This window comes from Pleurodeles waltl, chromosome 3_1 (genome assembly GCF_031143425.1).
Source record: "Pleurodeles waltl isolate 20211129_DDA chromosome 3_1, aPleWal1.hap1.20221129, whole genome shotgun sequence".
Taxonomy (NCBI): domain Eukaryota; kingdom Metazoa; phylum Chordata; class Amphibia; order Caudata; family Salamandridae; genus Pleurodeles; species Pleurodeles waltl.
The window spans coordinates 707,399,713-707,427,565 of NC_090440.1; the positions used below are offsets into that span (position 1 = coordinate 707,399,713).

The following is a 27,853-nucleotide window of genomic DNA, read 5'->3' on the forward strand; positions in this document are numbered from 1 at the left end:
GTTCTGAGTGAGTCGCCCTAGCTCCCAGCCTGTCTGCCCAGCCCAGAATACATAGACGTCAACGCCTTGAAGTCTGGTGGGGAGCTCAACCAGGAGAAAGAAACAGATGACACAGAGAGCGCTCCAGCCACCTTTATTGGCTTCGCTCACATGAGTATTGTTGATGTCCCTGCCCCAGTCACCCCGCATAAGCAACCCTATGATGGAACTGAGCACCTGCCCTCCATAGACGGGCATTGAGTCTTCTTCTGAAACTGTTGCCACCTTCAGGTGAACAACTGCTATTCATCACTGGTCGAAACAAAGTAAACTTTGGAGCTGAGGACAGACTCTGCCAAACCCCTCATTTCGCGATCTGCCTCGGTCTCAAAGATGCATTTCAGTGCTGACATATCAGCAGGCCCTTCGAAGCTGAAGAGTTTTCGGCACCAGCCTCACATGCAACCAAATACGTTCTTGGTATCCAACCCATCTCTGGTCTCAAAGTCTTTTGCCCCTTAGCGTTGAGGAGCGTCCTACCCTCGAGAGGTTCCGGGAGGAGTTGGATGGAGTTGTCATCTGTCCGTGAACTGGGAAAATTATGGCCTCAGAGATGATTTTGTCTCAAAAGAGCAAGCTTTCCACTGAGGAGGCTCATTCATCAGGCACCCATGAGCTGTCCAAGAGGGCTGTAGGAAAATGGCTCCCTGTTACAGTTAACCCCCACTTTTTGCCTGATATTGATGCTGACTTGACTGAGAAGTGTGCTGGGATCCTGCTAACCAGGCCCCAGCACCATTGGTCTTTCACTAAAAATGTACCATTGTTTCCACAATTGGCACACAGATAAGTCCCTTGTAAAAGGTACCAGTGGTACCAACGGCCCAGTGACCAGGGAAGGTCCCTAAGGGCTGCAGCATGTGTTGTGCCACCCTAGGGGACCCCTCACACATGCACACTGCCATTGCAGATTGTGTGTGTTGGTAGGTAGAAAAAGGGAAAGACGACATGGCATCCCCCTCAGGATGCCATTCACACAAAATACTGCCTGTGGCATAGGTAAGTTACCCCTCTAGCAGGCCCTACAGCGCTGAGGCAGGATGCACTATACCACAGGTGAGGGCATAGCTGCATGAGCAATATGAACCTACAGTGTCTAAGTCAATTCTTAGATATTGTAAGTACAGTGTGGCCATACTAAGTATATGGTGTGGGAGTTTGTCAAAAACTAATTCCACAGTTCCACAATGGCTACACTGAATACTGGGAAGTTTGGTATCAGACGTCTCAGAATAATAAACCCACATTGATGCCAGTGTTGGATTTGTTACAAAAAGCACACAGGGGGCATCTTATAAGATGCCCCCTGTATTTTACCCAATCCTTCAGTGCAGGACTGACTGGTCTGTGCCAGCCTACCACTGAGACGAGTTTCTGACCCCCTTGGATGAGAGCCTTTGCGCTCTCTGAGGACAGAAACAGAGGCTGCACTGGGTGGAGGTGCTTCTCACCTCCCCCTGCAGGAACTGTAACACCTGGCGGTGAGCCTCAAAGGCTCATGCCGTTTGTTACAGCACCCCAGGGCCTCCCAGCTAGTGGAGATGCCCACCCCTCCGGCCACTGCCCCCACTTTTGGCAGCAAGGCAGGAGAGGATAATGAGAAAAACAATGAGGATCCACCCACCAGTCAGGACAGCTCCTAAGGTGCCCTGAGCTGAGGTGATGCCTTTAGAAATCCTCCATCCTGGTTTTGGAGGATTCCCCCTATAGGATTAGGGATGTGCCCCCCTCCCCAAAGGTAGGAGGCACAAAGAGGGTGTAGCCACCCTCAAGGACAGTAGCCATTGTTTCTGCCCCCAAAACCTAAACACACCCCTAAATTTAGTATTTAGGGGCAACCCTGAACCCAGGAAATCAGATTCCTGCAACCTATCAAAGAAGAAGGACTGCTGACCTGAAAGACCTGCAGACGACGGAGACGACAACTGACTTGGTCCCAGCCCTACCGGCCTGTCTCCAGACTCAAAGAATCTGCACAGCGATGCATCCAACAGGGACCAGCGACCTCTGAGGACTCAGAGGACTGCCCTGAACACGAAGGACCAAGAAACTCCCAAGAACAGCGGCACTGTTCAACAACAGCAACATCTTTGCAACAAAGAAGCAACTTTTAAAGAACTCACTCTTCCCGCCGGAAGCGTGAGACTTCACACTCTGCACCCGACGCCCCCGGCTCGAGCTCCAGAGAACTTAACACCACAGAGAGGACTCCCATGAGACTGCGACTTCTCAAGTAACCTGAGACGACCCCCTACATCCCCACAGCGACGCCTGCAGAGATGATCCAGAGGCTCCCCCTGACCGCGACTGCTTGGTAACAAAGAACACGACGCCTGGACCAAGCACTGCACCCACAGCCCCCAGGACCAAAAGGAACCAACCTCCAACGCAGGAGTGACCAGCAGGCGGCCCTCTCCCTAGCCCAGTCGGTGGCTGGCCCGAGAAAGCCCCCCTGTGCCCTGCATGCATCTCCTAAGTGACCCCTGGGTCCCTCCATTGCTTTCAATAGAAAACCCAACGTCTACTAAGCACACTGCCCCTGGCTGCCCCCGTGTCGCTGAGGGTGTGTTTTGTGTGCCTGTTTGTATCCCCCCCCAGTGCTCTACAAAACCCCCCTGGTCTGCTCCCCGAGTACGCAGGTACTTACCTGCCAGCAGACCGGAACCGGAGCACCCCTGTTCTCCATAGGTGCTTATGTGTTTTGGGCTCTTCTTTGACCTCTGCACCTGACCGGCCCTGTGTTGCTGGTACAGTGACTTTGGGGTTGCCTTGAACCCCCAACAGTGGGCTGCCTATGCCCAGGAGACTGACTGTGTAAGTGCTTTACTTACCTCAGAAACCTAACCTTACTTACCTCACCCAGGAACTGTTGATTTTTGAAGTGTCTTCTTTCAAAACAGCTTATTGCCATTTTAACCTATACTGTGTATGTTACTGCTCTAATTCAAAGTTCCTTATTTACCTTTGTGGAGTACCTTGCATTTTATGTATTTACTTCAAATCTTGTGGTTGTAAAATAAAGAAAAGATATGTTTCTCTATAAGAACTATTGGCCTGGAGTTAAGTCTTTGAGTGTGTGTTCTTCATTTATTGCCTGTGTGTGTAAACAAATGCTTAACACTACCCTCTGATAAGCCTACTGCTCGACCACACTACCACAAAATAGAGCATTAGAATTATCTAATGTTGCCACTATCAACCTCTAAGGGGGACCCTTGGACTCTGTGCACACTATCTCACTTTGAGATAGTATATACAGAGCCATCTTCCTACAAGGTCTAAGGCTATATTCCCTCCTCTGCTTTCTCCACATGAATCCCATAGTATTACTCTGACACAAGTAGCCCCTTTTCACCAGCCGAAGAATTAACACCTGTGTACCCATGTGCCTCAGGCGATCTGTGAGAGGATAACGAAATAGACCCAGAGCTAGAGCATATCCCTGTCAGGGTGTGACCCCTGATGATACTACAGCATAGCCCAATGCCATCCAACGCGCACTAGCCTACCATAATGTAGACCTGTACACCACCCTGGAGGAAGATGATTGCCTATGATATATTTAAAGAGCCTGTGAAATCCTACACAGTGTTACGCTAGGAGTTATGTTCTACCGGACTTGCTTCTGGTGACCCACCACTAGGAAGAGGGCAGCAGCCCAGGATACTGGTGACACTCCACCTCCTAACCAGTAGATTAAGCAAATTAATTCTGCAGGGATAAAAGTTGTGGTTGGTGCGGATACACATTGATGCATTGCCACTCTGTAGGCCCCCTATTTAAGTGCAACCGGGGCCTACTGGGAGGATATTGAAGGGCTCTTTTAGCACCTCCCCCAATAAATACTGTAAGAAGGGGGAAACAGCTGATAGAGGAAGGCATGGTCATCTTAAATGCCAACATCCAGCGTGCCTGTGATGCAGCTGATACCACTGCAAGGGGAAGTCAACTCCTCCATCTTGTGGCACCATTCCTTGATCTCCATGTTGGGTTTCAAGCCTGAGTGCAACAGCACCTCATCAATCTAACATTCGATGAGGAGCATCTCTTCAGACCGCAGGTAAACACAATGCTTGAAGAGATTAACATGGACATTGCAAAGGCGATGCCTTGCTGACTCTCTCAAGCAGGTGTTGTTTCTTTCACAGGCAACTCTCCATAGGAGGCTCAAAAACCGTTTCCTCAGTACCCTTCCACTCCTACCAAGGGCAGCAGCAAATCTAACAGCGACACAGTGGCAGAAGCTTATCATGGGGCTCCATTAGGGAGAACAACTCGAAGGGTAGAGGCAGAGGAACCCCTAGCAAGGGATCCTCTTCTTTCAGATCTTACTTACCAGCGTTCCCCCGATCACACAACACCTGTAGGGGGAAGACTTCGGAAATTTCTTCCTTGCTGGGAAGTAATTATTACAGACAAGTAGGTCCTATCTATAATAGAGCACGGCATCTGACTACCAAATGTTTCCTCTGGCTCCCACACCCTCAGTCCCAATCATCTGAGGTTCCACCAAGAGGAGGTTCAAGTGCTCCTGTCAAAATGTGCCATAGAGCCAGTGTCCCCACTACACCAGGCAAAGACATCTGTTCCCTATGTTTCCTCATCCCCAAGAAGGACGGCTCTCTCAGACCATATCGCAGCCTCCATCATCTCAACAGATATTTTGTTTCAGAATATTACCATATGGTCACCCTACAGGATGCCATCCCTCTGCTGCAGCCAGGTGACTTCATTGCCCCCGCGACCTGAAAGACGCCTACTTTCATATCCAGATTCATTCAGCTCATCGCCACCACCTCCATTTCGTGGTAAGTGGTCAACTCTACCATTTCAAGGTCTTGCTGCTTTGGAGTCACCACAGCTGCATGGGTTTTCCTCAAATCTTTAAGTGGTGATGGCTGCTGATTTAAAGAGGAAGGGTTTTATGTCTTCCCCTACCTTGAATACAGCTGCGTCCCGTTCTTTGGGGCTCAGGGGCCACGCCCCCTCGCCTTTTGCCCCTCAAAAAGAGTGTCTGTCAGGTTGAGCAAAGGCCAGCCTGATAGACACACTTCATTTCAGGTCAGGCAGGCAAGAGCTAGACATGCACTATTTATCACTTTTCAGCCCTGAAGCACCCAGGGTGAGTGTCAATCAGTGATACCTCATCACAGAGTGGGGTGGGGTCAGTAGTCTCACTGTAAGGTCAGCCAACGAGTGGAGGCAGCAGTGCCAACCCTCCTGGGACCTCCGAGGCTTAGGGCTGCTGCCTTCGCTCACTGGCTGACCTACGGTCAACCAGTGAGGCAAGGCAGCAGTCCCAACCCTTCTGGCGCCTCCTAGGCTGAGCTGCAGGGAGCGTGTGTGTGTGTTTTTTTCTTCTTTAAATTAACGTTTGGTGCGTGTGTGTATGTTTGAATACTTGGTAATGTGTGTTGCGAATGGATGTGTGCGCTTGCGCGTCTGTGTTAATGTGAATAAATGAGTGTAGGCGAGTGCATGCATGTGTGTCCTGTCCGCCCCTCTCCCTCCTAAAATTACCAGCTTGAATACTGGCTAATCAAGAGTGCAAGCCGACACAAATGGCTAGTCCGCACCCAGGTCACATTATCCCTCCTTCACAGTTTAGGTTTCACAGTAAATGCCTCGAAGGCCCTCTTGGGACTACTTCGGACCCAAACATTCCTTGGGGCAGTCCTTAATTCCGCAGTGTGAAAAGTCTTCCCCATCAAAATATGTAAGCATTCCAACAGTGACATATCAGTTTGCACTGTTGTGCACCTGCTAGGCATCATAGCATCATGCATTGCTGCAGTGCCCCATACCAGACTTAATGTGTGCCCATTTCAGGAATGCCTCTGCAGTCAGAGGTCATACACGAGGGTCACATGGAAGATCTAGTGTGGTACGGGCCAGCACCGATTGCTCTCTGCAGTGATAGGACAGCAACAATTTATAGCAAGTTAGGCCCTATGCTGACCCTGTTCTTTGAGTGACCATCACCATGGATGCATCCCTAGATAGCTGGGGGGACACAGCTAAACAAAATGACAGTAGACGACTGCAGACCTACTCAGCAAGACACAGCAGCAAGTCCACGAGTGGGAAACTTCACATGCAAATCCTGCTCCCCTACTTCCACAGTTGTGGCATCCCAGACAGTCTCTGTTCACCACTACAGAAAATGCAGAATGTCAAAACTTTGCTGCCAGGTTCCCACACCCCCAGTCCATAGGCAATGCTCTGTGGATTAATTGTTCAGGGATCTTTGTCTATGCTTTTCCTCCTTTCCCACCTATTCCACATGTGGTCAGGATGCTGAGGCAAACCTCACTCACACTCCCTCGTGGCTTCAGCATGAACCAGGCAACCATGGTTCTCCAGCCTGCTCAAGGTGTCTATTGTACACACGAGAAACTCCTCAGACAGGCTAGATCACAGGCAGCCCAACATAGCGATTTGGATCCTGAGGTCATAGTGTTTGGTTACCTTGGACTGCTGCAAGAGTGTATGAACATGATTAAAGAAGAATGTAGACTCACCACAGGCATCTGCTACACTTCGAAGTGGAAATGTTTTGTCACTACCTTACTCTAATTAACATAGATTAATTCACCACACGGTGCGCAACATCATTTGTTATCTCCTACACTTCGAAAAGTCTGGGTTGGTTTATACTTTAATCAGTCTACACTTTTAACCGCTATTGCGGTGTGCATGGATAACAGTGAACACACTTCTCACTTCTTGATCTCTGTTATCAAAGCCTTCATAGAGGGTCTTCAAGCGGGTCATCCCACCTAGGGCTCTCCATGCTCCAGTCTGGATCCTTAGCATTGTCCTCACTAGACTAGTGGCGCCGCCCTTTGAGCCCACACATTTATGGCCCCTTCAGTTCCTCTCTTGGAAAGTTGACTTCTCTTGTAGGGGATTTCCATGATAGTCATAAGCACTGAATAGTTCTGCGCGCCTGCGGGGACCCCGGAGCACTGATGTGAAGTATATTCTTAAGTGCAAATACCAGCCCTTTGAAAAAAGGTCTGTCAAAAAACACTTAAGAATAACAATGTGCAGCCTATGTGAACAGCTACACAGGCCAAATTGTTAAAAGAAAAACAGTTGTAGTGTAAATTCACGTTTAAACATCTATTTATTCTAGAAATGTAATAACAAATACATTCTCATATTCTATTTACACCTCTCATGAGAATAAAACAATGCAGGGCAGTGTAGCCCATAGGCTGCCATTATACAGAATGTAAATAGAGCTGTGCCTTTAAGAAAGTAAAGTCTTCCTGTTTCCCATCATGCACAGCAAAAGGCAGTTGCCTTAGTTCTTTTTTCCGGCTCCTTTCTGACAGGACCCTGAAGCATTGAGCTCTACCTCACAAAGCCTTTTTGTGACAGAAATTCATTCAAAATATTTTGAATTTCAATTTCACTCGACGTTTTTAATATTGAGTGATCATTTCCTACTCTTTTCTGTTAAATTCTGACAGAATTTTGAGGTTTTTCTAGTTTAGAAATGCCTTCACTTTTTGATAAATGCCCTGCTTGTGGCAGAAAAAAGGCTAAAACAGATCCACATCGGGTCTGTATAATTTGTCTTCCATCCAGCCACAAACCGGAGTCGTGTGACATCTGTAAAACTTTCTCCAGAAGAACTCTTCATGATAGGGAGAAAATCCGACTTCAGGCGAGAGAGGACAGGAGAAAAAGTGGTCATTCTACCACAGAGCGAGGAGAAGGTCAGTCTTCTACCAGGGCTCACCCTGTTTCCTCTATAACTCCTACCAGACCTGCTCAAAAACGACACAGGTCTCCGACGACGTCGAGGGCGTCGACGTCGAGACAGGGAACGGCGGCAACATGCTCGCCGTCGAGGAGTGGTTCACCGGCGAAGAAGAAGCATCGTTCGCCGTCGACAGCCATTTCGCCGTCGAGACGGCGTGGACGCTTGCCGTCGAGAGGATCTGGGTCGCCGTCGACACGGCGAGGACGATCCACGTCGAGGAGATCTGAGTCCGGCTCGCCGTCGACACGGCGAGGGCGATCGACGTCGAGGGAGAGTGCTCGCCGTCGGAGACGTTCGCCGTCACCACAGAGACGTCGAGGGTCAACGTCACTTCGACGTTGAGGAGTGTGTCGACGTCGAGGCGACAATCAAAGAGACCTAGAAGGGTTTATACCACGTCAGAATCCTCGGCCTCACTCATACTGCTTCCAGGGTATACACAGCTCTCTCCTCATCAGTCGCCGTTGCCGCAGACACCAGTAACACCTACGGCTCCTCCTTCAGAGTCTGTTCTGAGGACTCCAACGCGATCCGTAAGGCATTCTGGACATTCCTCTAGACGTTCATCTTCCTCTCGGCACCGTCGTCATGAGTCACGGCAGAGATCTCAGCATTCAAATCATAGACATTCTTCTTCGTCTACACGGGACTACTCTCCAACCCTATCGGACTCACCGTCCCCGAGAGTGTCCCCCATAGATGATTTGAATATATTCCAGGAGGTCTTAGTGCGAGGGGCGAGCAAACTGAATATCCCGTTGGCGGTACCTGCCCCATCGACATCAGTAATCTTCGAGACCTTGCATCAGAGGACATCTTCGAGACCTTTGCTTCCACTGGTTCCGGGTCTTATTGAACCGGCAATGGATATTTTTCTTACACCGGCCGCAACGAAGTCTGCTCCTTCCAGACTTATTAAGAAGTATCGTCCACCAGAACAAGATCCTCTATTCTTGAGGTCGGACCCAGTACCGGACTCGGTGGTTATAGTAGCGGCAAAGAAATTGCACTCTACATCACCGTCTTCCTCCTCACCTCCGGATAAAGAGAGCAGAAAGATCAATGCTGCAGGCCGAAAAGTATGCTCTACTGCAGCCATCACAATGAAAGCAGCCAGCGTCACTGCTTTATTAGGGAGATACGATCAATCCCTCTGGGACTCTATACTGCAGTTTGCGGACCATCTTCCTAATGACAAAAGGGAAGATTTCCTGGAGGTCGTGGGTGAGGGAGCCATGGTTTCTAACCAGGTAATAAGTGCTGCGGCTGATTCTTCGGTACTATCCGCACATAACTATGCTCACGGAATAGCGCTAAGAAGACACGCATGGTTGCGACTAACATCTCTCAAACCAGAAGCACAGCAGAGAATACAAAATTTACCTTTCTCAGGCTCCACTTTGTTCGGCTCTCATGCCGATGACGAGATGGCCAGGATGAAGTCTGAGCTAGATACCCTAAAAGCGGTAGGCATGGAACGCCCGAAAGAACAACGAAAGGTATTCCGTCCATATCAGTGAAGACTTTTCACCCACAGGTATCAGACACCACACTGGATGTCTTCACGCCCCCAGCAGCAGCAGCACCAAAGGAGCTTCTCCACACAACGAAGGTCGACATTGGGTCGTTCAACACCTCAAACTCAGACGACTCGACAGGCTCCCGCGTCTAAGCCCTGAATCTTCGCTTCCCCCTCCTCCGTTATCCACTCCGGTAGGGGGAAGTATCTCAAATCATCTGGACGAGTGGCTACACATCACGTCAGACGCCTGGGTATTGAATATTGTGAGACATGGTTACGCTCTCAGATTCACCAGTCCTCCACCATCTGTTCCACCCAAACCAGCCAGCCACCACCTCGAAGCTCTTCAGTTAGAAGTCACTATTCTATTACAAAAAAGAGCCATAGAACCCGTCCCGATCAACCAGCAAGGGAAAGGGATTTATTCGAGGTATTTCCTTGTGCCAAAAAAAGACAAGCAAGAGTTTCGTCCCATTTTAGATCTAAGGACAGCAAACAAGTGGATTCGCAAAGAGAAATTCAGGATGCTATCCTTGCACCAAATTTACCCACATCTTCGTCAGGGCGACTGCTCTGTGCGATAGACCTTTGCGACGCTTACTTTCATATTCCGGTGACCAAGAAACATCGAAAATTCCTAAGGTTCACCATCGGAAAACGTCATTACCAATTTGCGGTTCTACCCTTCGGCCTCAAATCAGCGCCGAGAACTTTTTCCAAATGCATGGCCGTGGTAGCCGCCCACTTGAGGAAACATCGAATATTTGTCTACCCCTATCTAGACGATTGGCTCATAAAGGCCTCCAGTTATCTAGAGGTGCAACAGCATTTCAAATGGGCTCTACAGCTGTTACAGAATCTCGGTCTTCAAGTCAATCTCCTGAAGTCCACAGCAACGCCTGTTCAGAGGTTGCATTACTTAGGGGCCATTATAGATACCAATCTAGGAAAGGTGTTTCCTTCAGAGGAACAACGATTATCGATTCTCCAAAAGTGCAAACAACTACAGGAAACTCCACAGACCACTGCAAGAGTAATAGCTTCTCTACTGGGCTCAATGGCGTCTTGTATCCATCTCGTTCCCAATGCTCGCCACCATATGAGACCATTACAGGAAAACCTGGAGGATCAATGGTGTCAACTGATGGACGATTGGGAGAGCAAAGTCCTCCTTTCTCCCCATGCCCTACAGTCCCTCAAATGGTGGTGTTTACCCAAAAATCTCTTGGTGGGGATTCCGTTCCAACAACAGCCTCCAGCTCAAACCATCGTAACAGATGCATCACTGCTCGGATGGGGAGCGCACATGGAACATCTTCGAGTCCAAGGCAAGTGGTCACGGAGAGAGAGTCTCTATCATATCAACCTGCTGGAGCTTCGCGCAGTCCACCTTGCGCTCAAAGCCTTCCTTCCCTCTCTGAGAGCAGAAACTCTCCTTCTCCAGACGGACAACGTGGCCACTATGTACTACGTAAACAAACAAGGAGGCACCAGGTCCAGGATTTTATCCAGAGAGGCTAAGACAATCTGGCATTGGCTTCTAGCCAGGAACCTGTCGCTAGTGGCAACTCACCTGCCTGGCATCCAGAATGTTCAAGCGGATGCCCTCAGTCGCGTAATGGACGAGAACCACGAATGGGTGCTACACGACGATGTCGTTCGTTCCATTTTCGCAATATGGGGTACACCCTCTATAGACCTATTCGCAACCCCAGAAAACAAAAAATGCCAAAACTTCGCCTCCAGATATTACCATCCAGGGACACTGGGGAATGCCCTGTGGATAAGCTGGTCAGGAGCATTTCTTTACGCCTTTCCACCGCTTCCCCTGTTTCCGGCGGTCCTCCAGAAGTTATCCAATGCTCAGTCCAAAATGATCCTAATTGCTCCGGAATGGCCACGCCAATGGTGGTTCCCAGACCTTCTTCACCGGTCACTCAAACCACACATCAGGCTGCCTTATCGTCCGGACCTGCTCACGAAGTTCAGAGGGCAGATATCTCATCCCAACCTCTCATCGTTGAGTTTGGCAGCATGGCTCCTGAGCTAGTGCAATATGGACACTTGAACCTACCTCAGGACTGTATGGAAATCCTGAAAGAAGCAAAGCGCCCTTCCACACGATCGGCTTATGCAAGCAAGTGGAAGAGATTCTGTGTGTGGTGTTTAGACAACAACATTGACCCGGTATCCTGTGGAGAGGAATCTATCCTGCCATACTTGCTAAGTTTGGCAAAATCGGGCTTACAACTGTCATCAATAAAGGTACACTTGGTGGCTGTAACGGCTTACAGAAAGAGCCCTTCACAAACTTCCTTTTTTCGGATTCCAATTATTAAGGACTTCCTGGAAGGTTTAAAAAAGGTCTTTCCTCCCATTAGAAAGCCATCTCCTCCATGGGAACTGAATGTTGTCCTATCGCGTCTGATGCTACCTCCATTCGAGCCAATACATAAGGCATCACTTCAACATCTCACATGGAAAACTGCTTTTCTGGTGGCAATCACTTCAGCGCGTAGGGTTAGCGAAATCCAGGCCCTTTGCGCTCAAGAGCCCTACACGGTTTTTCATTCTGCGAAAGTGGTAATGAGGACTCATCCAAAATTTTTACCAAAAGTCGTCTCCGACTTTCATGTGAACCAAACCATTTCATTACCAACTTTCTTTCAAAATCCAACTACTCCTGCTGAGAGAACTCTGCACTCTCTGGATGTAAAGAGGGTTTTGAAATTTTACTTGGACAGGACAAAATGCTTACGTAAATCACAACAGCTCTTTGTTAACTATGGCCCAGTTAGAACAGGGTTGGGCACGTCTAAGCAATCTTTATCCAGGTGGATTGTTTCATGTATAATGTTATGTTATCAGTTAGCGAACAAATCCCTTGGTGGTAAGCCAAAAGCCCACTCTACTAGAGGGAAGGCAGCTACTGCAGCCTTGATGAGAAATGTCCCTTTGGCAGAAATATGCAAGGCTGCCACTTGGAAGTCGGTCCATACCTTTACTCAGCATTACTGCCTTGATACAGACGCTAGGGCAGAGGCGCAGGTTGGACAGGCCTTGCTTAAGAATTTATTTGCATGACTCATGTTTTTTGTCAGTATTCTTCTGTCTACTCCACCGCGGTTATGGGGATGGGCTTGCTACTCTATTCAGTGCTTATGACTATACATGGAAATCCCCTACGAGAGAAGGAATGGTTTCTTACCTGTAACTCCAGTTCTCTCGTAGGGGTATTTCCATGATAGTCATAAGCAACCCTCCCTCCTCCCCGGTGGAGTTGACATAGAACAGGTTGCCATAAATATTATCGATGTTGGTACTCTAACAAATGTTTGGTCCTTCATGTCAGGTTACAAGCCTTCAAAAAGAACTGAGGCAACTGCCTTTTGCTGTGCATGATGGGAAACAGGAAGACTACTTTTTTAAAGGCACAGCTCTATTTACATTCTGTATAATGGCAGCCTATGGGCTACACTGCCCTGCATTGATTTATTCTCATGAGAGGTGTAAATAGAATATGAGAATGTATTTGTTATTACATTTCTAGAATAAATAGATGTTTAAACGTGAATTTACACTACAACTGTTTTTCTTTTAACAATTTGGCCTGTGTAGCTGTTCACATAGGCTGCACATTGTTATTCTTAAGTGTTTTTTGACAGACCTTTTTTCAAAGGGCTGGTATTTGCACTTAAGAATATACTTCACATCAGTGCTCCGGGGTCCCCACAGATGCGCGGAACTATTCAGTGCTTATGACTATCATGGAAATACCCCTACGAGAGAACTGGAGTTACAGGTAAGAAACCATTCCTTCCTCATCGCAACCACCTCACTAAGAAGCATTAGTGAATTGCCCTTCTTCTAAGTCGACAAAGTTGTTCTTTGAACTAATCCTAAGTTCTTGCCCAAGGTGGTCTCTGTGTAGCACCTTAACCAATCCAGTGAGCCCCCAGTCTTCTTCCCACAACCGGACACTGTAGTTGTAAGTAAATGCCACACCCTTGATGTTAAACATTCTTTTACATATTACATTGATAGGGGGAAAGCTTTTCGTAAAACACAACAGCTATTGTAGTTTTCTCCCAACCTCCTAAAGGAAATGCTATTTCTAAGGCAGAGATCACCATATGGGCTGTTATATCCATCCAGAGCTGCTATGCTACAGCTAAAAAAAAAAAAAACTACCTTCCCTCCCCAGACCATCCTCCACCCACAACCATGGCACTACTGCCGCTTGGTCCACTCCCCACACTTTTACTAAACATTATTGTGCTGGTGTCCTATCAAGAGAGGAGGACACGGTTGGTCAAACTGTCCTCAGCATTTTCTTTTCAGACCAATGCACCATCCTCTGGCTATGCACTGCTGACAGAAGTACTGCTTTTCAGTCTATGCAAAGCATGTGTATCTACAGCCACACATGCCACAAATGGAATATACTGCCTTGTGAGCATCTGTTCATTGCATGTAGTGTTGTAGGTGCACATGCCTCCACCCTCCTCCCCTGGGCCTGTGGTTGTTGCAGATCTTGTTCTCTTTAACACATTTTGTTCTACTTGCATGGTCACTTCTTGTCCTGAACCTGCTGCTTCATTCTTACTCTCACCCATTGGGCAAAAAATAATCTAACAATGGAGTCAGTGACCATGCTCATCTACATCCAGTGGAGTCACAGAGGCCTTGTGATTTGAAAGATTTCTTCTTCAAGCAAAACAAATGTACGATGTTTGAGCCCAACACCAGAATGCAAGAGTATGCACAGCATGTCAATCTACAGCACTACATGCAGCGCACAGGTGCTTCGAGGGTACGTAATATATTGCTTCCTGTATGTTCCTAAAATGCTGACAGCACTCAGATGGAAGTCTATTGACGCCCTGGGAACAGCACTCTGGTTTCACAATTTTTAGCAGCTGATGATCCTGGGGAAGCTACCCACAATCTATCAGGGACCAAGGTGAAATTTCAGAAGTCATTAAGTTTGCATACAGCTGGAGCTTTCATGTTTCTTTCCCGGTCGGTTGAAACTTTGCAGCTATTGATATGGTCAAGTTAATATAGATTGAATATTTTGTTACTAGATCTCTGCTACTTAGTTGGGAGAGTTGACGGCCACTTCAGAACTCATGAGAGTAGGATAATGGTAAGAGCTATATAGGCTGCAGATGAGAGCAGGAGGGAGGAGTAGTTGCAGGGAGAAGAATTACGATTGATTTCTTTAAAAAAGTTTGGGATTATCATGTAACAATTCTGAATTTACATGCAAGTGATCTTAATAGTCTTTTTCTCCACAACAAAAACATTTTCTGACTTGGTGAGTGATAAAATGGATGTGTCAAAACAGATCTTTAAGTATGGCCTAGGCTCTTGCTCGGTCTGTGTTAATGGCTCTAATGCTGCATCAGCCTAGATGTGTTCTACTGACTTAGCAGGAGATGTCCAGTCTACTCTCACGTACTCGCTACAGTCTTGCTCTTGCTGCAAATTCCTTATCACACCTTGAGGGGACCTGAATAGGTCTTTCATCATTTTACGTTATTTTTCAATAATTATCAAAAGTATTTTCTTCTGATTCTTCATACGTTTACTAATTTTATACAATCCATTACACTGACATTGTTTTCTCTATCCTGTAAGGAAATGCCTCCTTGGCATGGTTGCCCCCTGACTTTTTGCCTTTGCTGATGCTATGTTTACAATTGAAAGTGTGCTGAGGCCTGCTAACCAGGCCCCAGCACCAGTGTTCTTTCCCTAACCTGTACTTTTGTATCCACAATTGGCAGACCCTGGCATCCAGATAAGTCCCTTGTAACTGGTACTTCTAGTACCAAGGGCCCTGATGCCAAGGAAGGTCTCTAAGGGCTGCAGCATGTCTTATGCCACCCTGGAGACCTCTCACTCAGCACAGACACACTGCTTGCCAGCTTGTGTGTGCTAGTGAGGACAAACCGAGTAAGTCGACATGGCACTCCCCTCAGGGTGCCATGCCAGCCTCTCACTGCCTATGCAGTATAGGTAAGACACCCCTCTAGCAGGCCTTACAGCCCTAAGGCAGGGTGCACTATACCATAGGTGAGGGTACCAGTGCATGAGCATGGTACCCCTACAGTGTCTAAACAAAACCTTAGACATTGTAAGTGCAGGGTAGCCATAAGAGTATATGGTCTGGGAGTTTGTCAAACACGAACTCCACAGCACCATAATGGCTACACTGAAAACTGGGAAGTTTGGTATCAAACTTCTCAGCACAATAAATGCACACTGATGCCAGTGTGCATTTTATTGTAAAATACACCACAGAGGGCACCTTAGAGGTGCCCCCTGAAACTTAACCGACTATCTGTGTAGGCTGACTAGTTTTAGCAGCCTGCCACAAACCGAGACATGTTGCTGGCCCCATGGGGAGAGTGCCTTTGTCACTCTGAGGCCAGTAACAAAGCCTGCACTGGGTGGAGATGCTAACACCTCTCCCAGGCAGGAATTGTCACACCTGGCGGTGAGCCTCAAAGGCTCACCTCCTTTGTGCCAACCCAGCAGGACACTCCAGCTAGTGGAGTTGCCCGCCCCCTCCGGCCAGGCCCCACTTTTGGCGGCAAGGCCGGAGAAGATAATGAGAATAACAAGGAGGAGTCACTGGCCAGTCAGGACAGCCCCTAAGGTGTCCTGAGCTGAGGTGACTCTAACTTTTAGAAATCCTCCATCTTGCAGATGGAGGATTCCCCCAATAGGGTTAGGATTGTGACCCCCTCCCCTTGGGAGGAGGCACAAAGAGGGTGTACCCACCCTCAGGGCTAGTAGCCATTGGCTACTAACCCCCCAGACCTAAACACGCCCTTAAATTTAGTATTTAAGGGCTACCCTTAACCCTAGAAAATTAGATTCCTGCAACTACAAGAAGAAGGACTGCCTAGCTGAAAAACCCCTGCAGAGGAAGACCAGAAGACGACAACTGCCTTGGCTCCAGAAACTCACCGGCCTGTCTCCTGCCTTCCAAAGATCCTGCTCCAGCGACGCCTTCCAAAGGGACCAGCGACCTCGACATCCTCTGAGGACTGCCCCTGCTTCGAAAAGACAAGAAACTCCCGAGGACAGCGGACCTGCTCCAAGAAAAGCTGCAACTTTGTTTCCAGCAGCTTTAAAGAACCCTGCAAGCTCCCCGCAAGAAGCGTGAGACTTGCAACACTGCACCCGGCGACCCCGACTCGGCTGGTGGAGAACCGACACCTCAGGAGGGACCCCAGGACTACTCTGATACTGTGAGTACCAAAACCTGTCCCCCCTGAGCCCCCACAGCGCCGCCTGCAGAGGGAATCCCGAGGCTTCCCCTGACCGCGACTCTTTGAACCTAACGTCCCGACGCCTGGGAGAGACCCTGCACCTGCAGCCCCCAGGACCTGAAGGACCGGACTTTCACGGGAGAAGTGACCCCCAGGAGTCCCTCTCCCTTACCCAAGTGGAGGTTTCCCCGAGGAATCCCCCCCTTGCCTGCCTGCAGCGCTGAAGAGATCCCGAGATCTCTCATAGACTAACATTGCGAACCCGACGCCTGTTCCTACACTGCACCCGGCCGCCCCCGCGCTGCTGAGGGTGAAATCTCTGTGTGGACTTGTGTCCCCCCCGGTGCCCTACAAAACCCCCCTGGTCTGCCCTCCGAAGACGCGGGTACTTACCTGCAAGCAGACCGGAACCGGGGCACCCCCTTCTCTCCATTCTAGCCTATGTGTTTTGGGCACCACTTTGAACTCTGCACCTGACCGGCCCTGAGCTGCTGGTGTGGTGACTTTGGGGTTGCTCTGAACCCCCAACGGTGGGCTACCTTGGACCAAGAACTGAACCCTGTAAGTGTCTTACTTACCTGGTAAAACTAACCAAAACTTACCTCCCCTAGGAACTGTGAAAATTGCACTAAGTGTCCACTTTTAAAACAGCTAATTGTCAATAACTTGAAAAGTATACATGCAATTTTTATGATTTAAAGTTCCTAAAGTACTTACCTGCAATACCTTTCAAATGAGATATTACATGTAGAATTTGAACCTGTGGTTCTTAAAATAAACTAAGAAAATATATTTTTCTATACAAAAACCTATTGGCTGGATTTGTCTCTGAGTGTGTGTACCTCATTTATTGTCTATGTGTATGTACAACAAATGCTTAACACTACTCCTTGGATAAGCCTACTGCTCGACCACACTACCACAAAATAGAGCATTAGTATTATCTATTTTTACCACTATTTTACCTCTAAGGGGAACCCTTGGACTCTGTGCATGCTATTCCTTACTTTGAAATAGCACATACAGAGCCAACTTCCTACATTGGTGGATCAGCGGTGGGGTACAAGACTTTGCATTTGCTGGACTACTCAGCCAATACCTGATCACACGACAAATTCCAAAATTGTCATTAGAAATTGATTTTTGCAATTTGAAAAGTTTTCTAAATTCTTAAAAGACCTGCTAGGGCCTTGTGTTAGATCCTGTTTAGCATTTCTTTTAGAGTTTAAAAGTTTGTAAAAGTTTGAATTAGATTCTAGAACCAGTTGTAGATTCTTAAAAAGTATTCCAACTTTTAGAAGCAAAATGTCTAGCACAGATGTGACTGTGGTGGAACTCGACACCACACCTTACCTCCATCTTAAGATGAGGGAGCTAAGGTCACTCTGTAAAATAAAGAAGATAACAATGGGCCCCAAACCTACCTAAATACAGCTCCAGGAGCTTTTGGCAGAGTTTGAAAAGGCCAACCCCTCTGAGGGTGGCAACTCAGAGGAAGAGGATAGTGACTTGGAGGACAATTCCCCCCTACCAGTCCTATCTAGGGAGAACAGGGTCCCTCAAACCCTGACTCCAAAAATAATAGTCAGAGATGCTGGTTCCCTCACAGGAGAGACCAACACCTCTGAAATCACTGAGGATAGCCCCAGTGAAGAGGACATCCAGTTAGCCAGGATGGCCAAAAGATTGGCTTTGGAAAGACAGATCCTAGCCATAGAGAGGGAAAGACAAGAGATGGGCCTAGGACCCATCAATGGTGGCAGCAACATAAATAGGGTCAGAGATTCTCCTGACATGTTGAAAATCCCTAAAGGGATTGTAACTAAATATGAAGATGGTGATGACATCACCAAATGGTTCACAGCTTTTGAGAGGGCTTGTGTAACCAGAAAAGTGAACAGATCTCACTGGGGTGCTCTCCTTTGGGAAATGTTCACAGGAAAGTGTAGGGATAGACTCCTCACACTCTCTGGACAAGATGCAGAATCTTATGACCTCATGAAGGGTACCCTGATTGAGGGCTTTGGATTCTCCACTGAGGAGTACAGGATTAGGTTCAGGGGGGCTCAAAAATCCTCGAGCCAGACCTGGGTTGACTTTGTTGACTACTCAGTGAAAACACTAGATGGTTGGATTCAAGGCAGTGGTGTGAGTAATTATGATGGGCTGTACAATTTATTTGTGAAAGAACACCTGTTAAGTAATTGTTTCAATGATAAACTGCATCAGCATCTGGTAGACCTAGGACCAATTTCTCCCCAAGAATTGGGAAAGAAGGCGGACCATTGGGTCAAGACAAGGGTGTCCAAGACTTCAACAGGGGGTGACCAAAAGAAAGGGGTCACAAAGACTCCCCAGGGGAAGGGTGATGAGACAACCAAAACTAAAAATAGTAAAGAGTCTACTACAGGCCCCCAAAAACCTGCACAGGAGGGTGGGCCCAGAGCCTCTTCACAAAACAATGGGTACAAGGGTAAAAACTTTGATCCCAAAAAGGCCTGGTGTCATAGCTGTAAACAGCATGGACACCAAACTGGAGACAAGGCCTGTCCCAAGAAAGGTTCCACTCCAAACTCCCATCCAGGTAACACTGGTATGGCTAGTCTCCAAGTGGGATCAACAGTGTGCCCAGAGCAAATCAGGGTCCACACTGAAGCTACTCTAGTTTCTGAGGGTGGGGTGGATTTAGCCACACTAGCTGTCTGGCCGCCTAACATGCAAAAATACAGACAGCAACTCTTAATTAATGGGACTAGAATAGAGGGCCTGAGGGATACAGGTGCCAGTGTCACCATGGTGACAGAGAAACTGGTTTCCCCTGGCCAATACCTGACTGGAAAAACTTACACAGTCACCAACGCTGACAATCAGAGAAAAGTACATCCCATGGCAATGGTTACTTTAGAATGGGGAGGGGTCAATGGCCTGAAACAGGTGGTGGTCTCCTCAAATATCCCAGTGGACTGTCTGCTTGGAAATGACCTGGAGTCCTCAGCATGGGCTGAGGTAGAACTAAAAACCCATGCAGCAATGCTGGGTATCCCTGAACTGGTGTGTGTGAAAACAAGAGCACAATGCAAGGCACAGGGTGAACAAGTAGAGCTGGAGTCTGGAAGAATGGCCCAGCCTACCAAGAGAACAGGAAAGTCAGTTGGGAAACCAACTGCAACACAGCAAAAGAAAGGGAACCTCTCTTCTCAGGAAGAAGTTCTGCCCTCTGAGGGAACTGAGCCTTTGGAGCTTGAACCTTATCAGGTTGAGCTCTTAGGCCCAGGGGGACCCTCAAGGGAGGAGCTGTGTAAGGGACAAGAGACCTGTCCCTCTCTTGAAGGCCTTAGGCAGCAAGCTGCTGAAGAGTCCAAAGGCAAGAAAAATGGAACACATAGGGTCTATTGGGAAGATGGACTCCTGTACACTGAGGCCAGAGACCCCAAACCTGGTGCCACTAGGAGAGTGGTAGTGCCTCAGCTGTTCAGAGAGTTCATCCTAACATTGGCCCATGACATTCCCCTTGCTGGACATTTGGGACAAACCAAGACGTGGGAGAGGTTAGTCAACCACTTCTACTGGCCCAATATGTCCAACATGGTTAAGGAGTTTTGCCTCTCCTGCCCCACCTGTCAAGCCAGTGGTAAGACAGGTGGGCATCCAAAGGCCCCCCTCATTCCACTTCCAGTGGTGGGGGTTCCCTTTGAAAGAGTGGGTGTGGACATAGTTGGTCCACTAGAACCTCCCACAGCCTCAGGAAATATGTATATCCTGGTAGTAGTGGATCATGCTACCAGGTATCCTGAAGCTATTCCCCTTAGGTCGACTACTGCCCCTGCAGTAGCCAAGGCCCTCATTGGTATCTTTACCAGAGTGGGTTTCCCTAAGGAGGTGGTGTCTGACAGAGGTACCAACTTCATGTCAGCATACCTGAAACATATGTGGAATGAGTGTGGAGTGACTTATAAATTCACTACACCTTACCATCCACAAACTAATGGCTTGGTTGAGAGATTCAACAAGACATTAAAAGGCATGATCATGGGGCTCCCAGAAAAACTCAAAAGGAGATGGGATGTCCTCTTGCCATGTCTGCTTTTCGCTTACAGAGAGGTGCCACAGAAGGGAGTAGGATTCTCACCCTTTGAACTTCTGTTTGGTCATCCTGTAAGGGGACCACTTGCCCTTGTTAAAGAAGGCTGGGAGAGACCTCTCCATGAGCCTAAACAGGACATAGTGGACTATGTACTTGGCCTTCGCTCTAGAATGGCAGAGTACATGGAAAAGGCAACCAAAAACCTTGAGGCCAGCCAACAGCTCCAGAAGTTTTGGTATGACCAAAAGGCTGCACTGGTTGAGTTCCAACCAGGGCAGAAAGTCTGGGTTCTGGAGCCTGTGGCTCCCAGGGCGCTCCAGGACAAATGGAGTGGCCCTTACCCAGTACTAGAAAGGAAGAGTCAGGTCACCTACCTGGTGGACCTGGGCACAAGCAGGAGCCCCAAGAGGGTGATCCATGTAAACCGCCTTAAGCTCTTCCACGACAGAGCTGATGTCAATCTGTTGATGGTAACAGATGAGGATCAGGAGGCAGAGAGTGAACCTCTCCCTGATCTTCTGTCATCAGACCCAAAAGATGGCACAGTAGATGGAGTGATCTACTCAGACACCCTCTCTGGCCAACAGCAAGCTGATTGTAGAAGAGTCCTACAACAGTTTCCTGAACTCTTCTCCTTAACCCCTGGTCAGACACACCTGTGTACCCATGATGTGGACACAGGAGACAGCATGCCTGTCAAGAACAAAATCTTTAGACAATCTGACCATGTTAAGGAAAGCATCAAGGTGGAAGTCCACAAGATGCTGGAATTGGGAGTAATTGAGCGCTCTGACAGCCCCTGGGCTAGCCCAGTGGTCTTAGTCCCCAAACCTCACACCAAAGATGGAAAGAAAGAGATGAGGTTTTGTGTGGACTACAGAGGGCTCAATTCTGTCACCAAGACAGATGCCCATCCAATTCCAAGAGCTGATGAGCTCATTGATAAATTAGGTGCTGCCAAATTTCTAAGTACCTTTGACTTGACAGCAGGGTACTGGCAAATAAAAATGGCACCTGGAGCAAAAGAAAAGACAGCATTCTCCACACCTGATGGGCATTATCAGTTTACTGTTATGCCCTTTGGTTTAAAGAATGCCCCTGCCACCTTCCAAAGGTTGGTGAATCAAGTCCTTGCTGGCTTGGAGTCCTTTAGCACAGCTTATCTTGATGATATTGCTGTCTTTAGCTCCACCTGGCAGGATCACCTGGTCCACCTGAAGAAGGTTTTGAAGGCTCTGCAGTCTGCAGGCCTCTCTATCAAGGCATCCAAATGCCAGATAGGGCAGGGAACTGTGGTTTACTTGGGCCACCTTGTAGGTGGAGGCCAAGTTCAGCCACTCCAACCCAAGATCCAGACTATTCTGGACTGGGTAGCTCCAAAAACCCAGACTCAAGTCAGGGCATTCCTTGGCTTGACTGGGTATTACAGGAGGTTTGTGAAGGGATATGGATCCATTGTGACAGCCCTCACTGAACTCACCTCCAAGAAAATGCCCAAGAAAGTAAACTGGACTGTGGACTGCCAACAGGCCTTTGACACCCTGAAACAGGCAATGTGCTCAGCACCAGTTCTAAAAGCTCCAGATTATTCTAAGCAGTTCATTGTGCAGACTGATGCCTCTGAACATGGGATAGGGGCAGTTTTGTCCCAAACAAATGATGATGGCCTTGACCAGCCTGTTGCTTTCATTAGCAGGAGGTTACTCCCCAGGGAGCAGCGTTGGAGTGCCATTGAGAGGGAGGCCTTTGCTGTGGTTTGGTCCCTGAAGAAGCTGAGACCATACCTCTTTGGGACTCACTTCCTAGTTCAAACTGACCACAGACCTCTCAAATGGCTGATGCAAATGAAAGGTGAAAATCCTAAACTGTTGAGGTGGTCCATCTCCCTACAGGGAATGGACTTTATAGTGGAACACAGACCTGGGACTGCCCATGCCAATGCAGATGGCCTTTCCAGGTTCTTCCACTTAGAAAATGAAGACTCTCTTGGGAAAGGTTAGTCTCATCCTCTTTCGTTTGGGGGGGGGTTGTGTAAGGAAATGCCTCCTTGGCATGGTTGCCCCCTGACTTTTTGCCTTTGCTGATGCTATGTTTACAATTGAAAGTGTGCTGAGGCCTGCTAACCAGGCCCCAGCACCAGTGTTCTTTCCCTAACCTGTACTTTTGTATCCACAATTGGCAGACCCTGGCATCCAGATAAGTCCCTTGTAACTGGTACTTCTAGTACCAAGGGCCCTGATGCCAAGGAAGGTCTCTAAGGGCTGCAGCATGTCTTATGCCACCCTGGAGACCTCTCACTCAGCACAGACACACTGCTTGCCAGCTTGTGTGTGCTAGTGAGGACAAACCGAGTAAGTCGACATGGCACTCCCCTCAGGGTGCCATGCCAGCCTCTCACTGCCTATGCAGTATAGGTAAGACACCCCTCTAGCAGGCCTTACAGCCCTAAGGCAGGGTGCACTATACCATAGGTGAGGGTACCAGTGCATGAGCATGGTACCCCTACAGTGTCTAAACAAAACCTTAGACATTGTAAGTGCAGGGTAGCCATAAGAGTATATGGTCTGGGAGTTTGTCAAACACGAACTCCACAGCACCATAATGGCTACACTGAAAACTGGGAAGTTTGGTATCAAACTTCTCAGCACAATAAATGCACACTGATGCCAGTGTGCATTTTATTGTAAAATACACCACAGAGGGCACCTTAGAGGTGCCCCCTGAAACTTAACCGACTATCTGTGTAGGCTGACTAGTTTTAGCAGCCTGCCACAAACCGAGACATGTTGCTGGCCCCATGGGGAGAGTGCCTTTGTCACTCTGAGGCCAGTAACAAAGCCTGCACTGGGTGGAGATGCTAACACCTCTCCCAGGCAGGAATTGTCACACCTGGCGGTGAGCCTCAAAGGCTCACCTCCTTTGTGCCAACCCAGCAGGACACTCCAGCTAGTGGAGTTGCCCGCCCCCTCCGGCCAGGCCCCACTTTTGGCGGCAAGGCCGGAGAAGATAATGAGAATAACAAGGAGGAGTCACTGGCCAGTCAGGACAGCCCCTAAGGTGTCCTGAGCTGAGGTGACTCTAACTTTTAGAAATCCTCCATCTTGCAGATGGAGGATTCCCCCAATAGGGTTAGGATTGTGACCCCCTCCCCTTGGGAGGAGGCACAAAGAGGGTGTACCCACCCTCAGGGCTAGTAGCCATTGGCTACTAACCCCCCAGACCTAAACACGCCCTTAAATTTAGTATTTAAGGGCTACCCTTAACCCTAGAAAATTAGATTCCTGCAACTACAAGAAGAAGGACTGCCTAGCTGAAAAACCCCTGCAGAGGAAGACCAGAAGACGACAACTGCCTTGGCTCCAGAAACTCACCGGCCTGTCTCCTGCCTTCCAAAGATCCTGCTCCAGCGACGCCTTCCAAAGGGACCAGCGACCTCGACATCCTCTGAGGACTGCCCCTGCTTCGAAAAGACAAGAAACTCCCGAGGACAGCGGACCTGCTCCAAGAAAAGCTGCAACTTTGTTTCCAGCAGCTTTAAAGAACCCTGCAAGCTCCCCGCAAGAAGCGTGAGACTTGCAACACTGCACCCGGCGACCCCGACTCGGCTGGTGGAGAACCGACACCTCAGGAGGGACCCCAGGACTACTCTGATACTGTGAGTACCAAAACCTGTCCCCCCTGAGCCCCCACAGCGCCGCCTGCAGAGGGAATCCCGAGGCTTCCCCTGACCGCGACTCTTTGAACCTAACGTCCCGACGCCTGGGAGAGACCCTGCACCTGCAGCCCCCAGGACCTGAAGGACCGGACTTTCACGGGAGAAGTGACCCCCAGGAGTCCCTCTCCCTTACCCAAGTGGAGGTTTCCCCGAGGAATCCCCCCCTTGCCTGCCTGCAGCGCTGAAGAGATCCCGAGATCTCTCATAGACTAACATTGCGAACCCGACGCCTGTTCCTACACTGCACCCGGCCGCCCCCGCGCTGCTGAGGGTGAAATCTCTGTGTGGACTTGTGTCCCCCCCGGTGCCCTACAAAACCCCCCTGGTCTGCCCTCCGAAGACGCGGGTACTTACCTGCAAGCAGACCGGAACCGGGGCACCCCCTTCTCTCCATTCTAGCCTATGTGTTTTGGGCACCACTTTGAACTCTGCACCTGACCGGCCCTGAGCTGCTGGTGTGGTGACTTTGGGGTTGCTCTGAACCCCCAACGGTGGGCTACCTTGGACCAAGAACTGAACCCTGTAAGTGTCTTACTTACCTGGTAAAACTAACCAAAACTTACCTCCCCTAGGAACTGTGAAAATTGCACTAAGTGTCCACTTTTAAAACAGCTAATTGTCAATAACTTGAAAAGTATACATGCAATTTTTATGATTTAAAGTTCCTAAAGTACTTACCTGCAATACCTTTCAAATGAGATATTACATGTAGAATTTGAACCTGTGGTTCTTAAAATAAACTAAGAAAAGATATTTTTCTATACAAAAACCTATTGGCTGGATTTGTCTCTGAGTGTGTGTACCTCATTTATTGTCTATGTGTATGTACAACAAATGCTTAACACTACTCCTTGGATAAGCCTACTGCTCGACCACACTACCACAAAATAGAGCATTAGTATTATCTATTTTTACCACTATTTTACCTCTAAGGGGAACCCTTGGACTCTGTGCATGCTATTCCTTACTTTGAAATAGCACATACAGAGCCAACTTCCTACATATCCGTTTCAGGCTATTAGAATCTTTTCATCAGGAAAATGCCCTGATTTACTAAATCAGCCTGCTTCTGATGCTCATTGGAGGGCATCTTTCCAGGCTGCACTATTGCATCCCATAGTAACCCCTCATAGAGAGAAAGATACCCTGTCTCTTATTATAGTGCATCTTCGCTCTATTAAGTAGTTATAGGGATAAGTTGTCAAGCAGTTGGGCATTTTCAACACACATAAGAAGAAATGGGTTGTGCTTTTTCTCCTGTCTCCCAGATTCAAATGATGAAGTGAGAAATAAGACGAAGCCTCTGGAGCTAGTCAGGGATGATTCTCCTTAAGGCAAAGATCACACCATGTTCACACTCAAGTGACATCTTGCTACAATGCCTATCTGTGCCAGGCTCTGTGCTCTTGTGATTGACTGATGCAGACTCCTGTTATCTAGTAGGAGAAACACTGAGAGTTGCAGATTAAGGCCCCATTTTAAGGCAGAGTTTACTCTGAGCTGTCACAAAGTCATAGAGGGTTAGGCACCAGCTTTTTCCCTCAAAAAAGTGCTGTTTTCAGGTAGAAGTGCGTTTGTGAGCCAAAACATATTGGACCTCTAGGTCTCTGCCACACTAGTATGGGTAGTTGATCTAACTAACTCCAGGATAACTGGTCTACAGGTTCACATAGAGACAACAAAAACAGTTGCATGGAGATGTTTAGGTTAACACTTTTTAACAACTGGTTATTATTTATGTAATGTTTGCCAAAATGCTGAGCCAAAATCAGCCTCATTTAAGTTGTCAGGCAATGTGGTATCACACTATAGGGTCCACATTTTAAATATATTCTGTAGCAAAACTCATTGAACAGTAATCTGATTTTACTGCCTCAGAAAGGGTCTAAAAGACCTGGGTTGTTTAGTAAGTAGGAAATAAGTAACTGGAGGTGGAATGCTTACAGAAATGTGCAGATGCTCTTCCTGATTGTACCAAGTGAAGTAGCTTGGTGCACTAATGCATTCTCTGCAGTCATGAAGTACCCTAGTTAGAAATCCAAGGATTGGATCAACCTCATCTTCCAGTGGCCAACAGAGAGAGTACCATCAAATGTAATAAAGTAGTATATGAGTTTGTTAATTATGTATACTTACACATTTTGTTATCCTTGCAGGATGACACACACTGCACCAAGGAACTGTGTTTGGAGCATGATGAGAAGCTGCTATCGTATCTCTCTCAGCTGCGGAACATTGAGGTGCAGATGAGGCTCCAGCTCCAGCAATGTCCATCTGAACCTGTGCCCGTGCAGGAGCTTGTGCGACAGGCTGAGGTGAGATTGGGCTGTACCTGTGTGCACATGAGTGCAGTAGGGGACTGGGGACCGAGTATGTCCTCGCAGGAGGCAAAATGTACTGTATCGCAGTGGAATTAAAATGCAAACTTCCTTTAAATGATCTGAGAGTTAATTACTTAGTTATAACAATAATTGTAAATAATCTAGCTATAAATACTTTACAATTGTTTTATATACTGCTTTGTGTACTGTGCTGCAATATATAGGGAAAATCTATTGGGGGTGCCCCAAAGTGAAACTGCTTAAACCTCATGTCTAGTTGGCTGAGCACATTCTGGGGCCTCCAATCTCCTAGTTAGAATGGATGGAGCTGTCATTGATGCACAGGCATGTGATCAAGAGACATTAAGACTAATCTGTATAGGTCAGTCATAGTTTCCTCTTGTTACTCAATCCCATCACTGTCATCTACAGGAAGTCAGTATATTGAGCGGCACCAAAGAGCATTGGGATGTTTCAGCCACTTACCACCCCTTCATTCAGATTTCATTACAACCACATCCCAGCTGCTAGCAGGTCATAGGTAGAGATTTATTTAATGCTTTAAAGTTAAAATATTGGAGGGTCCTACCATGTTTGAAGGCCCTTTATCACGTCTCTATCCCCCACTTCGTGTAGTGTTTACTATCCTTCACACCTTAATTACAGTGCTTCTACATGAAGGATGGTCCGGAAGTGATCTGTATTTCTGTACCAAAAGAAATCCTAGCATAAGTACTGTGTGTGTCTTTGTTTATCTAGGCCCGGGTGAAATTTCAGTTGATCTGGTGTAATCTTGCGCAACTTCACATAACAATTCCCAAAATTATGCCATTGCGCCAAGTGGGCATAATTATCGCATTCAAATGTTAGCACAACTCAAAGAATCAAAACACAAGCAGCTGTTGCTTGCACCACTTTTGTTTATGCGTGAAATGCACCCTCGTGTTTGAGAACAAAAATCATGCTATAATATAGAGCTAAGTGGTGGTTTTTAATTTTGTGTCATTTCCTATAATGTTTGCAGAATTTCTTGTAAATACACAAAAGCAAATTACTTGAATTTCGCATCCCACAAGTATCTATTTTTATGTCTACTATATAATTTGTCATAACAG

General features: G+C 47.8%; 1 protein-coding gene across 3 annotated transcripts in view; it reads left to right on the forward strand.

Annotated features, from left to right (window-relative positions):
* MACF1 (microtubule actin crosslinking factor 1) overlaps positions 1–27,853 on the forward strand; it is a 1,225,213-nt gene that overhangs the window by 481,786 nt on the left and 715,574 nt on the right. For all 3 annotated transcript variants that reach the window (XM_069223412.1, XM_069223414.1, XM_069223413.1), the window contains one exon: positions 26,574–26,732. In XM_069223412.1, the coding sequence (XP_069079513.1) occupies positions 26,574–26,732 (159 nt within the window). The remainder of the gene's footprint in view (positions 1–26,573; positions 26,733–27,853) is intronic.